Genomic DNA, 16,842 nt, shown 5'->3' on the forward strand with positions numbered 1-16,842 from the left:
TTGGCTTACAAGTAATCTCTTACACTTGTCTTACGTCATAGAGACTTATGGGCTTTTTCGATCTAATTGGGCCTTTATATAGAACTTGGTTTGTTATAAACCTCTCGTAATAGCTAAAATTGTAAAAAAATGAATGTCATGAACCGTTGCAATAATACTAAACCGAACCAAATCTTTTTTATTTTTCTTTAATAATTTGATCGGTACTATTTTATATACTGAGCAAACTATATAGCAAAATCCAGCCAAACTTATTGTATGTCGGCAATTTAAATTTTAGTACGAGTGATATAGTACCCAATTGTATAAACTGAAGTTCATCAAAACAAGTACTATTTACTCATACAATCTTGTAAATTAGATTTTACTATGTGGTAACTATGTATACTATTTACCCATACAATCTTGTAAATTAGATTTTACTATGTGGTAACTATGTATATTAATATATATAGATGTTGGCTAAGAACCAAATCTAAATCCGAACTTTTTATATAAAAATGAACTCAAAAGATATTTTCTTTCCAAACAATACAAATTTTGAGTTTCGTTTTGGTTAGAGAATATTTAAAGCGAAAGGATTAAACAACACAACGAAACAGGTAATAGAGAGATACATATACCCATCCCCTAGTTGTTTGCTATAACATTGAAAAGTGAAATTAGCTAATATTGAGCAATAATATGGCACGAGCCCTTAATCTTATGTCGGACCAAAAATGTTAATATTATACGCAACGTTTTCTCTCCTTGAACGACCCAAAAAATGGCAATTAAGAGATGGAGAGAAGCTCTCAATAGTTCACACTCTAAAAGAGGTTCCAAAGTATATGTCATTTTGTTTTGTTGTAAGTTATAAATTTTATAAGCTCATAATATGCACTAAACTATAGTACTAATTAACGAGTTAATAAAAGATCAATTGAGAACTACAAATTTTTAAGACAACATAAGAAAAATGATATGGGTCCCATGCATGGGATTGACAAGTCATCATCATCGTCATCATACTTATCTAAAAATCCAAAAAACCTAACAACAACAAAGAAAAGAAAGAGAGCTCAACCATATTGGTAGTGTCATGATTCCCTACATGGTGATAACGACAATATCAACATTGATATTTAAATTAAAAATCATGTGGATACCATAAACTTTTAGGTTTTGTTTTTTCTTTTCATGATAATGATATGGTAGGGTGGTATGGTAAAAAAGAGGGTTTTGTGCCCCCATGCTTTCATGCCATGCCATAAACTACGGTGGTGATGATGTACTTGATGAAGAAGAAGTGATATTGGATTCCAAGAAGCCAGTTCTTGTTAAGACAGCGTTTCTTGTTTTGCTGAGATCTCTTCCTTTGAGTGTTCTTCCGATGCCTTCACACATTGAGAAAGATGAGATCTGCGTTCTCGCGAGTCTTTTTGCTACCAATTCATGTGGAGGAACCATTGAGCCTTCGTCGTCTTCGTCAGTGGCCCACGGATGCAAGTGGCTGCTTGTGCTCTTCTTTGGATATCCATAAACCTTGGACCAGTCAGGAATATTCATTGGAGCAGAAGACTGCTTTGCCCCTCCTCCTCCAGTGACCAGCTCGTTGCCCTTGGGAATGTACCGTGCAGAAGACGAAGAAGAAGAAGAAGAGGCTGAGAAGAGATTGTTGTTACTTTTCGTTTTGGACATTCTCATTTCAGGACCTGAAGGTTCTTTTTCTCTCAGAACTGACCACACTTCCTCTTCTTGAAACTCTTCACCTCCTTCCATTGTTACCACAAGAAAACCCTTCTCTCTCAAATATATTGCTTCTTCTGCTCTCAACTAAGTGTTCTTCTTCCTCCTGAATCCATGAATACACTTCGTTAATTATATCTTAAACCCAAGAAGAAGAAAAAGAAGAAGAGAAGAGAAGAGGATAGAGTGATGGGGGAGAAGAGAGAGAGAGAGAGAATTAATTACCTGAGAGAGACGCAGAGGGAAGATTCAGTGAAAATGTGATGTATAAAAATGTGAACCATAAACAACATTAAACAATCTCTCTTTGCTGGCAAATGAGAGACAGAGAGGTCATTGATTGCTTCAAAGGAACCAAAAGCCTCCACAATAGGCAGAGGTTTCACAAACCTCCAAAACTGTAATTATTTCGTACTTTTTTTTTGCGCTGCCATAACTATGAATTGAAATCTCTTCTTCTTCTTTTTTTTCTTTTCTATAAAGTAAATAATAATTAAAATGGGTTAGATAGAGAGGAGTGGTGTAGCCTTTGGTACTATTTCTTGCTAAGACCTGCCAAAATTATTGATAGAGTCTGATTCATGCAACATGACAAAAATCAATGGTACTACATGAAAAGACTTGCTTTTATCTCAAAATTATGCTTTTGCCTAAGCCATTTTCAAATTACATACTCTCTAAATCTTAGATGTTGTTATAGACTGAAGACAAGTTTTGATATTATTGTCCTTCATAAGATACTTAATTGCCATGGAAAATGTTTATTTATATGTTTTTGTTTCTTTATCTATTGCTATATTATATGTATAATTTATTGAAAAGGTGTGTTTACGTTGTGCGAGAAAAAAATATAATATGGTAGGAATAATAACTTGTGTGTATTTATCATACAAGAAAAATCTGAAACCCGTGTTCGTACACACATAAATACATGAGACTTTCTGGTGGGGCAAGAATCAAATCGATTTATTATAACTTCTGCAAAGAAAAAACAATTTGTTAGGCTATCCAATCCAACGTTTCATGGGTCTCGTCTCGTCGCAAGGGTCCAGGGATGTTATTCCAAAGCACGATGCATTAAAAATCTGTAACATGACCTCTACTTTTCAGAGGTTTATCAAACAACCCCTCCTAGTTTATAAAACACACAAATACGTATACCTACCCTAATATGTAAAGACCTTATGAGTAATGACCATTACTTATTATTGTAAAGAACCTCGAACTATCATTACTCCAGCTTCAGAAAATATCTTAAGAAGTTCATTAAGAAACGTAGAAATTAAGCGTCTATATTGCAGGCTAAAATAGCAGAAATGGTTGGAACAAGAATGATATGTTGTAGTATAAACGGAGTACGTTAATCGTTTGAGAATATGATTAAATGGCGTGACTTGTCTAGTGCGATGATGTTTTGGTCAGTTTCAGCTATGAAAGTGAGTTAAGAAATGAGAGAATAATGAAAGTGGATAAGATATGTTGGAATAACAAACGATATGTATGTTGTAACATAAGCAAGATTCAATTGTTTGATAAGAAAGATTCAATACTTTGATTTCGTCTATTACAACAAAATGGGGATGTAGCTCAGATGGTAGAGCGCTCGCTTAGCATGCGAGAGGTACGGGGATCGATACCCCGCATCTCCATCTTTTCATTTGCTGTTTCAGTTTTGGTCTTGTTATAATGAATGAACTTGTTATATAGTGTGTGCAGGGCTAACCGGAAATCTAAAAGAAAAAAAATGAGTTTTGTAGTTTTGGTCTTTAAGCGAAATCAAGTTCATTCATTATATAACGGAAGTGTTGTGGTAAATAATGATAATGAAGCAAAAGATCACAAGTCCAACATTATGAGACAAACAAGCCCATGATGTATAAACCCATGTAACTAGCCAACTAGGATTATTTCTAGCAAGTACTACTGTATGTAGATTCATTTATTGTACATGATCAGTGTAATGAACATTGATGAAATCATCTAGGATTGCCGAAAGTGCAACCTCTATTTTGTTCCTTAAAATTAATTATTTCTTCTTCATTGAGTTTCATTTTTATTTAATTAGTATCTTAGCTTTAGTAATTAAAAATATATACACCATTCATTCACAAGAACCAAAATAGTTAAAAGTAATGTTGGTTTAAGACCTAATAGTGTAATTAAAAATAAGTCAGTATGGGATTAGTGTACCAGGGATTAATTTGTTAGTGGTTGAGTCATTATGATTAAAAGTGTAGTCTAAATTATTCACTTTTCTTACACACCTTGTAAAATAACAAGACGTAAATCTGAACCTATCAGGGCAAACAAGATCAACCCCATGCATGTCAAAAACCGCTCCTTTGATCTTAGCTTGAATGTATTGTTTACCTGGCCCTTACCATCGAGAATCTGAACAGGGTCTTGCTCAAACTGCAAAATTGGTAAGAAATTAGTTATATGTTTGTGGTTAACCTAAGCAACTGATATGGCCACAAAAGACAAAACTTTGTATACAAATGGAAAGTTTCAATTTTATCACTTCTTTTTACACCCAGGATGTGAGCTCACTCGTTTATTGATATGGGCTTGGGACAACCAGACCCAATTTAATATATTCCAAGTTTCACAGCCCTTTAGCCGTTTCCATTAATTCTAGTGTATGGTTTTGATCACTTAATAATAATGAGAATGTTGTCTACTTGTCTCCATCAGCGCAGGCAAATTCTCAATTGGAATAGATGCGATGCGGTCTGAAGTGTGCCTAACTCTAATATCTTCGTCCATTGTTAAGTCTTGTAATTGTACATGTTACAAATGTAAAAAGTCATTTTAAAGCTATAGTCTGATCATGTCAAATTTTCTAGCAGATGATAATAAAACTGTGATTAAAGGTCTAGCTGATTTGTGGAAATCAGAATTTATCATGTTTTAAGAGCTTGAGAGGAAATTTTTCTTTATTAAAAAAAGGTAATTTCCTAAGACAGTCTACTCAGTAGATTAAATGATATATGTTACAAACAAACCTGATGCATGGCTTAAAGAGTTAAATCTATTGAAAGTAAAAAAACACAAATAAAATGGTTGCCAAATCAACTTTACAAAGAGATGAAATAAAGCTGCCACACATCTATAACAAAACAGAAATGTGTTATACTGTTCTGATAATGCTTAAATCCTTTAACGAGCTCTCTCATATGGAATTATTTGCTTTTCTTTTGAACTTATATATATGTTCTTGTAACCTTTTTTTGTTTTTTGTTGCTATTTGCTATATATAGCAAATCGTCGTCACTTTGAAATGAGGGAACTCAAAAGACATGGCAACTAAATTCAGAGTCTATATTCTTCACTATTTAAGGAAACTTAGAAAATGATCCCAAATTGCTTTTTTAAAAAAGTCTGGTGTGGTGGGAGAAAAATAGTAACGTCTTTTGTCTCTTGGTATTAAAACTTTGCATGGCCCCATGGTGAATGCAACGTTAAGGACACGGATGAGTACAGTCTCCACGTGTCAAGATCAAGATCCATGACGATTAACTCGTATGAGATTCGATTTCAACATTTTTTACATCTTACACAGAGTTGCACATAAATTATATGTTGGTTAGGACATGTTAATCTGTGTTTATAGGACACATGTGATGTGAAGCCCACTGAGCTGAGCTAGAGAGTGACATTACCGAATGGGATTGTTACTCACAAAGCCATTTGTCGACGACACTTGGATAAGGGAACAAACTGTCGGTGGTCACAGTTCTTTCATTTTTTTATTTTTTTCATATTTTGTTGTTTTTAATCAAAATATCCAAATTTTGAGGTGAACTTCGAATCTACGGATTCAATGCGATATCGGTTAAAGCTACCGATACTCACCGATTATACTATTTAAATCTTTTTCCTTTTCAATGTAAATGTCGTTTTATCTAGTCTGCCTCTATTAAAATTAGTTTCATAAAATACAAGAGATAACAAATTTGAAGAACTACTCTTTTTTTTTTTAAGGGTATGATAGTATAACTTGTTTAGTCAAATCTGAAGCATAAAAAGTTCTACAATGTTTATAAATATAAATTAACCCACAAAAATAGGGAACACTAGAGAGTGAAGAGTGGTGAACGTGTTTTAATACCATATCACGTGGATCAAGATTCATTCAAGATTCATTCAATATTTTATAACTCTTTACTGACCATTTCTACGTTAAGTAAATACTAGTAGAAGTTTTTTGCTAATATTTATTTTTCTTGAATTATATACAAAAATTTCAGCAGAAAAATAAAGTAATTGAATATGTACAAATGTACTATTTATATTTGTTAAAAATAATAAGAATCCACCATGAGTTCATCGAAAATCAAGATTCTGTTTATCTGCTATAGTAACAATTTAACAAAAACAAATTTTTAGGAAATTTGCAAATCGACCCCGTGAGTGTTTTTTTACTTTTAACTATTACACCCCATATATTATACTTGTTTCAGCCGCCCCCCTTTGTTTGTATTGTTAACAAAAGAAGCTGATTTTTTTTTTTGGAAGAATCTTTCACAGGGTCCATTGATGTGTACTCAATGAGACCAAAATCCAAAACTTGGTGATTGGTTTAGCTAACCATAACAAAACACCCCTTGTATATGAGATAAATTATTCAAAATGCCATCGACATTAAAATCTCCAACGAACTTTATTTATTATCACATAACACTGTCAATGACTTTAGCTATAGCATGATCACTCACACCGTCACACGTCTTTCGAATTAGTACCAGATTGTGGTTTTAGATTTGTTTACCCAAAATTAAACTTTCAGTACAATGTCAAGCATATATTTTGATTGAACTATATTAATAAAATGAATAATTGTAACTTTATGTTATTTCATTTTTGAAAATTCAAATTACACTAATTCTGCTGTCGGGTCAATTTATAAGACTTCCTATTTCCTTTTTCTATATTTTTTTTGTTTAAAATATATTCAATTCTTTATTTTGTTTAGTGTGTATGATCTAAATTATCTTATCATAATAGGTATAGGCGCCCTTTTATTGAATATAGATATTCTTAATCACGACTGACGGAACATACAATTATTGTAGTCTTATAATAATATTTTTGGTTGCTCAAAGTGAAAAAAATGAATAATGTTTCATGATAAATGATCTGTCACGTAAAATGTATTAATTCACCAACTTGTCTTAATTTACTATAACCTTCAAATTAAGCTTCTCTTTTATTATTTTGAAAAAAATAAAGAAAGAAAACTCCATTTCCCTTTATTTAAGGAAGCTGCATTGCTTGCTCACTGACTCAACTCAAGAGTGGTGTTGTAGTGAGAGAAAAGAAGATAGAGAAAGAAAAAATGGGAGGCAAAGGTGTGATGTTGGTGGCGATACTCTGCCTTTGGGCACTCTCTGCAACAACTGAAGCAGTGACAGAGGAGGAGTCAGGTTTGATGATGAACTTCTACAAGGACACGTGTCCTCAGGCCGAAGACATCATCCGTGAACAAGTCAAACTTCTCTACAAACGCCACAAGAACACTGCTTTCTCTTGGCTCCGTAACATCTTCCACGACTGCGCTGTCGAGGTCCGATCTCTCTCCCTCTCTCTCAATGATCTTTCATATGTTTTGCATGGTGGGTTTTGTCTGAAAATCATGTTTTGTTGGATGGTTTAAGTGGGAAAAGTACCGATCTTTGTGTTAAAACATAGCTAAAAGGTTTGATATTTCACTTGAAACAGAGCTAACGGTTTACTCTGTTTTTGCTTTGTTTTTTGGGGGTTGATAACAGTCATGTGATGCGTCGCTTTTGCTGGATTCGACAAGAAGAGAGCTAGGAGAGAAAGAACACGACAGGAGCTTCGGTCTCAGAAACTTTAGGTACATCGAGGAGATCAAGGAAGCTCTCGAGAGGGAGTGCCCTGGTGTTGTCTCATGTTCCGACATTCTCGTCTTGTCTGCAAGAGAAGGCATCGAAGCAGTAAGTTTTAAAGGACAAGAATTTTTCTGTCTTGTGACAAAACTGCGTGTTCTTTGTTTCCCTTTTTTTGACAAAACAGTGTGTGGGGTTTTTGTGTAGGTGGGAGGACCGCATATTCCTTTGAAGACAGGAAGGAGAGATGGTCTGAAGAGCAGGACAGATATGCTTGAGTCATATCTTCCTGACCACAACGAGAGTATCTCCGTCGTTCTTGACAAATTCAAATCCATCGGAATCGACACTCCCGGCCTCGTAGCTCTCTTAGGTACCGTTATCTTTCTCCTCCTTTGATTATCTCTCACTAGTCACTGGTCTCCGGCAAAAACGTAACGCTCGAAAGTCGATAACTATTTGACCATCCAAAAAGTGCTCTTTCTACCATATCCTAATCAAGGGTATTTTCGTCTGTTTGATTTATGCATGTAAAAATCTTAGGTAGATTAATGAAACCATTTAATTTGAGGTAATCTTGCCGGTTCACATCGGAATATGCGATCTGAGTTGGAAAGTTGAATGTAACCCTTATCCGATCTCTCGGTAGTCCTTGTTTAATGGATTAGCTAGCACAAGGTTATTTTGGTCCATTAACTCATGTATGATTAATTTTAGGCTAGCAAAGTTTAAGTTTCTTGTTAGATTTTTTGAGTTTGGATAGTGTTAGATTTTGACTTTTTGTTATGATGACACGTGCAGGGTCACACAGCGTGGGAAGAACTCACTGTGTTAAGCTGGTCCATCGTTTGTACCCTGAGGTGGACCCGTCCTTGAACCCGGACCACGTCCCTCACATGCTACACAAGTGTCCTGACTCGATCCCTGACCCAAAGGCTGTTCAGTACGTGCGTAACGACCGTGGCACTCCCATGGTGCTAGACAACAATTACTACCGTAACATCCTAGACAACAAGGGTTTGCTCCTTGTGGACCATCAGCTCGCACACGACAAAAGGACCAGACCAATTGTTAAGAAGATGGCTAAGGACCAGGCCTACTTCTTCAAGGAGTTCACTAGAGCGATTCAGATCTTATCCGAGAACAACCCTTTGACCGGTTCTAAGGGTGAGATTAGGAAGCAATGTAATCTCGCAAACAAGAACCACTAAAGTTGGAAAAAGTGAGAAAAGACAGAGGCTCTGGTGTGTTGGGGTTCTCTGCTTGGTACGTATCGAAACCAAGATGAATAAAGGAATCTTTTAAAGTTAAAATCAAAGAAAGGGTGATGATGAATGCATCATTGTGGTGACCACTCCCTTCTTTTGTGTGTTCTTGTTGTAGCCTTAATGCTTTAATTATGATGTTAGTGGTCTTTGAGTTATTTAAATCTAAAATGTTGGCTCTTTGTTGATTTTGGGTTTGTGGTGGGGATGATATAAAGATAATGGAAAGGATGTATGATATGATGGATGGTGTTGGGTATCATGTATGACTATGTAATGATAAGTAAACAGTCCGAATCTTTTGATATACTTTCATGTTGAATATCATACGTAGAAACAATGACATACATCAATGAACTTGTTCGACGTGCATGATATATACACAGCACTGTCTATGTATGATATCGATCTATATTACTGATCTCACCAAATATTTGTTTTCGTAGTAAGTGACATAAATATAATATGACTCATGTAAAAGATTCCAAAGATAATAATTCAAAATAAAAGAAACGGGCCACAAAGCACAAGCTAAAGAAGAGTAAAGCCAAAAGTCGCAAGCAATAAAATAAATAAAAGATGGCGTTAGAGTATATTTATAATCACATGACCCGCATTGAATTATGAAGGACAAAGACGTTTCATAAATGTAGAGAAAAATATCTAACGGATGAGATTCTCTACAAGAGTATAATCTGTACTTCAAAACACTTCAATTAGAAAAATAGTAGTATATAGAAAACGTTAGGTAGACTAAAACTTACTTTTAATTAAAACTAAAAAGAGACGTGAGAGACCTTAATGGTGGTGGCGTGTAAACAACAAGTGAAGGGGGTGTATGTTTAAAGAAAGATAAAGCTCTCTAAACATCAACAACGTAACATATGAAACACTTGGAGCAATGTTCATGCGTTCATAACATTAACATTGACAACAGATGATGCTTCATACGTTCCAGTCTCAGTGAGTTTCATTTGTTTTCTACAAAACAAAAATTAAATTGACATCTACTTGTTAGTTTCTGTATCTATCAGCATTTCCAGCTTGTGTATTACATTCTATACATTGTCTTAATAAACGGGATATTAACTGTAAATGATAGCCAACAACAAATCTAAGTGTGAGAAGATCTAGCTAGGATTCATCTCTTGGCATTTCGAATTGTGAAACTTTCAATATGGGTGATGATCATGATGACTTCGTCGAATCATACAGTGGAAAAGTGAAGTTCAAATTGTAGTGTAGAACTACTCTTATAATTATGTGAAAATGTGTTTGATTAATTTTTAGTTTTAGAATAACTAAGTATAAAGATAATAACTCTTTTTTTTTTAACAAGAAGATAATAACTCTCTTTTAAGTTTTAATAAGTATAATTTTATAACGAAACAAAAAATGATTAAAAAGTGCTTATTAGTAATATTTCCAATTAATGTACATGAAATATATTTAAAAAACAACCGTTTACATATAGTAAAGTCATATTATAGATTAGAGACATTAGACGCAAAGCACAACTGTAACCCTAAATTGACAAAAGACTCTTATCCGCAGTTCTCCGCCGGAACCATGTCTAAACAACTCAGAAGTTATGGTGGTAAGACCTCTCTTTCTTTGTTCACGATCTTCTTTACTTTTTTTTCCCCTATCGTAATTTGATTACTCGTTGTCCATTGGCAGAATCTAGCACATGCGTCTTTTGGAACGTGGAGGATTACCCAATCCCTGAGGGTCTCGATCCTCATTCAGTGGAAGAGAAAATCAAATCAGAAGTCGCAGCTATGAACTTTTGTGGGGATTTGTCAGTCCAGTTTTATGGTAATAAGACTAGGTTCTCGGACGATGATGGATTGCTACGTAAATATTCCGATGCGGGAATCAAAACCGGTATCTTACCGTAAGACGATAAGTATGCGGGGATTTACTCAATGTTATTGGACATGTACCAATGGGGGATACGAAATCCTTCACCAGCAAATGTGATTGTGCTCTCAAAAAACATGGATGATTCACAAGTGAGTTTGGCTTTTATGGGTTTGTATTATAAGAGATACAGTGTTAGTTTATCCGATGCTGCAACAGATTGGATGGATAGTCTTGATGATTATTTTCTTGCCAAGGATTTGTCTCTCCTATTCGATCATGGAGGAAACTCTGGTGAAACGTCTTCCTAGGAGTGTAATATTATGTAATTCTCCTAAACACATGCATGAAGGATCAAGCTTGTTGTATTTTCTTATGAGTAGGAACGTACGTGTAACGTGTTTATTGTCTTTATTCTTAGCTAGCATTTTTTGCATTTATCATATGCCTCTTCCACCATACATTTTTTGTTTTTATTATGGTGTATATAGATATACACTGTTCTTGGAGAACATTGGTTTCTTGTTCTCAGCTAATAGTCTATACCTATTACAAAGCTACTGCAAATGTGAAAACAGAGTAGAGACTCGAGAACATCGTAATGAGCTTAATAAGCTTTTTCTCATGTATATATGTATTTACCTTTTTCTCGCTTGAGTTTGAAAGATGATTCCATGATTAGTGTCTTCGACTTTGAGTCATCGTGGGCTCGAAACTCTTCGACTGGTTTAGTAGCTTCATCAGCTACTTTACTAATAATTAAACTCATCAGCTTCATTTTCTATTGCAAGCCCCAATACCGAGTATCATGAACTTGTCCAATATAATGCTCTTTCTATTCTTTCTTCTCATCAGTGGTGAATTAAGATTATAATGACATATGATTTTGATTCAAATATAGTCTTGCACACATTTTAAAAGAATTTTTTTTTCAATATTTTTTTATACTTCGATAGCATTGAAATTAACATTAGTCATCATCGATGGAACAGAAAACAGAGATTCTAAAGATCGGGTCCTTTCGTTTGTGAGCTTCAGCTTTGGTCCTTGCCAAAGTTGGTTTTGAAAGGATCAGGATGTGCTACGGCAACATGAATACCTCTCTTTTCCAAAGTGTCATCTAGGCAGTAGAACTTGGTATTTACTTCCATTTTTATAGAATCATTCAACGTCATCAGAGTCAGAGAATGTATTTTTTATATAAATGATTCTTAATCAAATCTAACAACCTCGTTTCAAAATAGTCAATAAGCAATTCTCTCTAATTCAAAAAAATAAACGAATAAAACAAGGCATATATTGCTTAACGAATTAAAAACTTTAAATAACAGAGAAAACAAACAAACACAAAAAAAAAAAAAAGGAAGAAACTGAAATTAGAATCGCAAATGGATAACTCATTCCCACGTGAAATCCAATCCGAGAACACGTGCCTTCTCGCAGAGAGGTCTCTCTCTAGCATCATCCCAAAACTATAAGTAAAACCCTAAAAATATACAAAAGTGGAAGTAAATACTCTGTAACGGTGTAACCTAGAAAATACAAAAGTCCCTCTCTAGCACCATCCGGCGAAACCATGTCAAGATTATTTCCCTTGCCCACCTCCAGAAGAACCGGGGGTAAGATGGATCTATTATATTTACGATTATGATGTTTTGTAATATATAGTTTTTTACAAATCGTTATCCGTTTTGTGAAACCTCACAGGTCGTATGACGATGGTCTTCTGGATCATTGATAAGGAGGAACCAATCCCTTCACCTGACGAGTTTTTGTCGACATATGAGAATATCAACACATACCTCTTCGATATGGAGGGTATTCGTGGGCAAAGGACCCTCAGGGTTTACGTTCTTAAACCAGGAAAGAAATTGCCACAAGAATATTGGGATGCTTATGATCAATTCCTAATCCGGAAGGGTACGGAAGGTGAATTCTTTTACTTAAAACCCGATTTTTCCCTTTATATTATGCATATCATCTCTATAACACCGATGGTGTATTTTATTATAGGTAATGAAGGTGTGAGATTTGAAAGGATGTTACTAGACATTCTTTTATTTTCATTCTTAGATGAACGTAATTTTCTGATACTCTCAAGGAACAAAGACTTTGGACACGGCACCAAGTTCTTTAGTGTACGTGACACTTTAGGAGAGAAGGGTATCCATGTTGCTGTAGCACATCCTGATTATTTCAATAATATCACCTTGGTGTCTCCTTGATGTTTTAGGCATAAATAGTCCATCAGTAACAAGGATTCCAAAGACAGCCACAGTTTCAGAAGTTTGGATGATGCCTCTTTGCGTCATCATCCTAGATCAGAAGCATAATATAAGCAGAGTTTTTGTTTTGTTCTTCTAAAAATTACTCGATATAATCAATTAAAATCTCACCAAATCACAAATTCTTTTTTTTTCTTTTTAAAAAAATAAATAAGAGAATTCTAAAAATTCCACCAAAATATTCTAAAAACTCTCTCATTTCCCAAAATCATACGTTCAGTTCACCCCCTAAGTATACAAACTCTCTCTCTAGCATCATCGGCGAAACCATGCCAAGATTATTCCCCTTGCCCACCACCAGAGAAACCTATGATGAAGCCCGTACCGATATCTATAAGGATATAGAAGGTGAATCCTTTCACTGAAAACCCTCTTTTTCCCTTTATATTATGTATATCATCTATATAACTCCGTTAATGTATTCTATTCCAGGTGAAGACTTTGTGAGGTTTGAAAACATGTTACTAGCCATTCTTTTGTGGGCACTCGACGAAGAACTTAATTTTCTGAATTCTTATACTCTCAAGAGACGAAGACTTTGGACAAGGCACCAAGTTCTTCAGAGTACGTGACACTTTAATGTTTAGTTTCAATACTTTGATGATGGGAGTATAATTTTATTAAACAATCTTTTACTTTTAGGATGTGTACGTACGAAAGACTATTCTTGAATTAAAAAAACGTATGTCACGTAACCTTTGTTTATCACTATATTATACTTGCCATCTACTTGATTTGAGGCTGAATGAAATAATCAATTTTGGCTATCTAACTAATTTTAAGTTTCGCTATCAAGATTTTTCTATGATCAAATCATCAATAGATCCTGGAAGAAGTTTCCCTTGTTGTGGCTGCGTGGTACCACTTCTCATCATCGCACAAAATTCTTCATAGTTTATTCTTCCATCCTGCACAAGAGAGACTCAGTTATCTTGATTTTGGCTTAAGACTTGTTCATAACTGCGTTGATGCTTATAGGAAGCAGAAACTTACATTATCTGTATCAACTTCTGCTATGACTTCTTTGATGCTAGCTTCATCTCCCATACCATACTCTTTCATGGCTGACTCCAACTCATCCATTGTGATAAACCTGTTTATATGCAAAAATCCACAATTATATTGGTGTCTTAAAAATAGCTCCCAAGTTTATATTTTCACTGTTTCACAAAGTACCACCAAACTTACCCACTGTTGTCTTTGTCGAAGTATTGGAAGGCTTTGGATACGTGTTCATCTCGATCAAATCTGTATCTATGCATCGTTGCTGAGATAAACTCGATGTAGTCGATTGTTCCATTACCATCTACATCAGCCTGAAACATATATATAAAAGGCCTTTTAAGGTTCCATATTTTTAAAGAAGAATATGAAACATTAGAAGCATGTGGGAAAGAGGATCACAATACTCACTGCTTCCATGAGTTGCTTCACTTCAGCTTCAGTGAGTTTAGAGCCAAGTTTAGCCAGCCCTGTTTTCAGTTCTTCGTAAGTGATTGTTCCGCTTTTGTCAGTATCCATATTCGCAAACATGGTTTTGAGGCCTTTAATTTCCTCTTCTGAGAGACTCTCTGCAATAACCTACAACACAAAGTCAGAAACAGAACTAATGATTAAGCAAACCAAAAGAGAATGTGTAACTTGCAGAAGAAGCGTTTGTAGTTTTTTACTTTAAGAGCTAGCTTCTTAAGTTTGTTCATTGCTCGGAATTGCTTCATCCGAGATAACACCGCGCTATCAATAGGCTTGTCGGGTGCTTCTCCTCCTCTGATCCAAGGATGTTCTGAAAAATAAAAAAAAAGAAAACCACAAGGATCACTACAGATTAGTAAAGCACTACTACAAAACCGCACTTAAGAGAGACCAAAGGGACTTTACCAAGAGCTTGTGCGGCTGAGATTCGTTTCTTAGGGTCCTTAGTAAGCAACTTCCTCACAAGGTCTTTAGCACTCTCAGATATAGAAGGCCATGGTTGGCTCTCAAAATCAATTTCTCCCTTCAGAATCTCATCAAATATCCCCTTCTCAGTTTCTACAATGTAACACAACAACAACAATAGAAAACATATAAATCACATAGTTAAATGGATAAACAAATCAGAGTGTTTTGTCTGCTTTTATTACCAGCCCAAAAAGGAGGTACACCACAAAGCAAGATGTATAGAATAATCCCTGCACTCCAAGTATCGATTTCCTTTCCGTAACTTCGTCTTAATACTTCAGGAGCAACATAGTAAGCACTTCCTACTATATCCCTGTAAACTTTCCCTGCAGTTACACTGTGTCAGCAAAACACTTGTACACGTTCCCAAATTCACACAAAAGTAGCAAAACCTCTGTTTTCAAGCTTACCACTAATACTATTTACTAAAAACATCACTAAATAAAACAAGATTCTTAATATATACAGAGTATTCTTGCTGCAACATTAGTCAGAATCTTAAGAAATCTAAAACATTTGCATATATAAACTATAAATCAGAATAAGAAGCTCACCTTCTTCAATGAACACAGACAATCCAAAATCAGTAGCTTTGAGCATAGCATCCTCATCAGTACTAGCGAGCAAGAAATTCTCAGGCTTAAGATCACGATGCATCACTCCCATGAAATGACAAATCTGAACAACATTCAAAATCGATCTAATAACACCAGCAGCAGCTTTCTCAGAGTAATGTCCCTGAGCTATAATCCTATCAAACAATTCACTACCACCACACAACTCCATCACCAGATGTATAGATTGTCTATCCTCGTAAGCACCTCTTATCTCAACTATGTTTTGTTGTCCAGACAAATGCTGCATGATCTGAATCTCTCTCTTTACGTCATCTCTGTCCTGCTTTCTTGTTAGTTTCCTCTTGAGTATTGATTTGCAAGCGTATATGTTCCCCGTTGTAATCTCTTTGCAGCTGTAGGTTATACCGAATTGACCTCGACCTAATTCATTACCTAACGTGTAAAGTTTCCTGATTTCTTCAAAGGGTTTGCCTAGAATTGTCTCTGTTTCTCTAAAAACGATTGGTTTCAATGGAGTTAGAACCTGCTTTGTAATGGGTTTTGCTTCTTGTTGTTGTTGTTGTTGTTGATGATGATGATTCGTTTGGGTTGTTGTCGGAATTTGAGGAGATGGAGGTTTCTGAGGCTTGGGAACGACATTGGTTTGTGGTTGATTTGTCGGAATTGAGCTCTGTACGCTGCCATCGATGAGGTCACTCTCTGTGTTCCGATGTTTGCTGCTGAAGCAACCCATTTTTAGGGTTTTTTTTTAGAATTTCGTGTGTTCTAGGTTAGAGAAGAAGTAAGTCCGATCGGAAAATTTATCGGAGAGATACAAAAAAAGCAAAATTTGCTCGAATTATTTCACAATTTGTTTTTCTTTTAATTACCAATATTGGTGAAAGTGGAGATTGTGTTTTCCATTTATGTTCCGCCGACATTAAAGGTTTTAAGTTTTTCACGGATATTTCCATTCTCAGCTACCTTAATTATTCTAATCTAAGCTACGAGTTTAAGAGAAAGACCGTTTAATTAATTTTCTAATGTACTTTGTATAAAACAATAATCTTGACTATGAATCTTGAATATAATATAGTTGAACAATGTTAAATTAAACTAAGGGGGAGTTATTGGTTAGTGCTTTATAGAGAGTTTTTAAGACTTCAAATGTTATGTAAAATCAGTTGTTATTCAATCAAGATTTTATTAAACTCTTTTAAAGTTTGGTGTTATTGGTTACTGATTTTTAAAAACTCATTTAAAATCTTTACAAATATGGGGTTATTGGATTCAGAATTATATAAAGTCTTTAGAAGTTTTGAGTTATTCGATTAAAACATAAGAATCTTTG

General features: G+C 34.9%; 4 protein-coding genes and 1 non-coding gene across 5 annotated transcripts; 3 read left to right on the plus strand and 2 right to left on the minus strand.

The window, feature by feature from the left end:
- Positions 1-1,014: 1,014 nt before the first annotated feature.
- Positions 1,015-2,168, minus strand: LOC17877682. The gene is made up of 2 exons (XM_006285831.2): positions 1,954-2,168; positions 1,015-1,834 (listed from the first exon to the last, which is right to left on the minus strand). Exon 2 carries the CDS (start codon positions 1,759-1,761, stop codon positions 1,255-1,257), a length of 507 nt encoding a protein of 168 aa, XP_006285893.1. The 5' UTR covers positions 1,762-1,834; positions 1,954-2,168; the 3' UTR covers positions 1,015-1,254.
- A 1,136-nt stretch (positions 2,169-3,304) lies between these two features.
- TRNAA-AGC lies at positions 3,305-3,377 on the plus strand. The gene has a single exon. It is a non-coding gene; the product is annotated as a tRNA-Ala (tRNA).
- A 3,633-nt stretch (positions 3,378-7,010) lies between these two features.
- Positions 7,011-9,154, plus strand: LOC17878728 (peroxidase 42). The gene is made up of 4 exons (XM_006282605.2): positions 7,011-7,294; positions 7,500-7,688; positions 7,788-7,953; positions 8,382-9,154. The coding sequence occupies exons 1-4, from the start codon at positions 7,067-7,069 to the stop codon at positions 8,789-8,791; spliced, it is 993 nt and encodes a 330-aa protein (XP_006282667.1). The 5' UTR covers positions 7,011-7,066; the 3' UTR covers positions 8,792-9,154.
- Positions 9,155-12,426: 3,272 nt separating this feature from the next.
- On the plus strand, positions 12,427-12,933 carry LOC111829310. The gene is made up of 2 exons (XM_023778048.1): positions 12,427-12,637; positions 12,722-12,933. The coding sequence occupies exons 1-2, from the start codon at positions 12,427-12,429 to the stop codon at positions 12,931-12,933; spliced, it is 423 nt and encodes a 140-aa protein (XP_023633816.1).
- An 802-nt stretch (positions 12,934-13,735) lies between these two features.
- LOC17879883 (calcium-dependent protein kinase 15) lies at positions 13,736-16,386 on the minus strand. Its single transcript, XM_006283384.2, has 8 exons — positions 15,489-16,386; positions 15,117-15,260; positions 14,872-15,024; positions 14,664-14,776; positions 14,407-14,574; positions 14,182-14,309; positions 13,987-14,086; positions 13,736-13,901 (listed from the first exon to the last, which is right to left on the minus strand). The coding sequence occupies exons 1-8, from the start codon at positions 16,243-16,245 to the stop codon at positions 13,785-13,787; spliced, it is 1,680 nt and encodes a 559-aa protein (XP_006283446.1). The 5' UTR covers positions 16,246-16,386; the 3' UTR covers positions 13,736-13,784.
- Positions 16,387-16,842: the final 456 nt, after the last annotated feature.

This window comes from Capsella rubella, unplaced genomic scaffold (genome assembly GCF_000375325.1).
Source record: "Capsella rubella cultivar Monte Gargano unplaced genomic scaffold, Caprub1_0 scaffold_7, whole genome shotgun sequence".
Lineage (NCBI taxonomy): Eukaryota > Viridiplantae > Streptophyta > Magnoliopsida > Brassicales > Brassicaceae > Capsella > Capsella rubella.

Bases quoted from the DNA above. Each gene is read 5' to 3' on its own strand.
- LOC17877682 (XM_006285831.2), bottom strand. From the start codon at position 1,761: ATGGAAGGAGGTGAAGAGTTTCAAGAAGAGGAAGTGTGGTCAGTTCTG.
- LOC17878728 (XM_006282605.2), top strand. From the start codon at position 7,067: ATGGGAGGCAAAGGTGTGATGTTGGTGGCGATACTCTGCCTTTGGGCA. The intron at 7,295-7,499 runs GTCCGATCTCTC...GGTTGATAACAG, and splicing joins TCCACGACTGCGCTGTCGAG to TCATGTGATGCGTCGCTTTT. The intron at 7,689-7,787 runs GTAAGTTTTAAA...GTTTTTGTGTAG, and splicing joins CAAGAGAAGGCATCGAAGCA to GTGGGAGGACCGCATATTCC.
- LOC111829310 (XM_023778048.1), top strand. From the start codon at position 12,427: ATGGTCTTCTGGATCATTGATAAGGAGGAACCAATCCCTTCACCTGAC. The intron at 12,638-12,721 runs GTGAATTCTTTT...ATTTTATTATAG, and splicing joins AATCCGGAAGGGTACGGAAG to GTAATGAAGGTGTGAGATTT.
- LOC17879883 (XM_006283384.2), bottom strand. From the start codon at position 16,245: ATGGGTTGCTTCAGCAGCAAACATCGGAACACAGAGAGTGACCTCATC. The intron at 15,261-15,488 runs GTGAGCTTCTTA...GTGTAACTGCAG, and splicing joins GTCTGTGTTCATTGAAGAAG to GGAAAGTTTACAGGGATATA. The intron at 14,777-14,871 runs GTAAAGTCCCTT...TTTATTTTTCAG, and splicing joins CTCAGCCGCACAAGCTCTTG to AACATCCTTGGATCAGAGGA.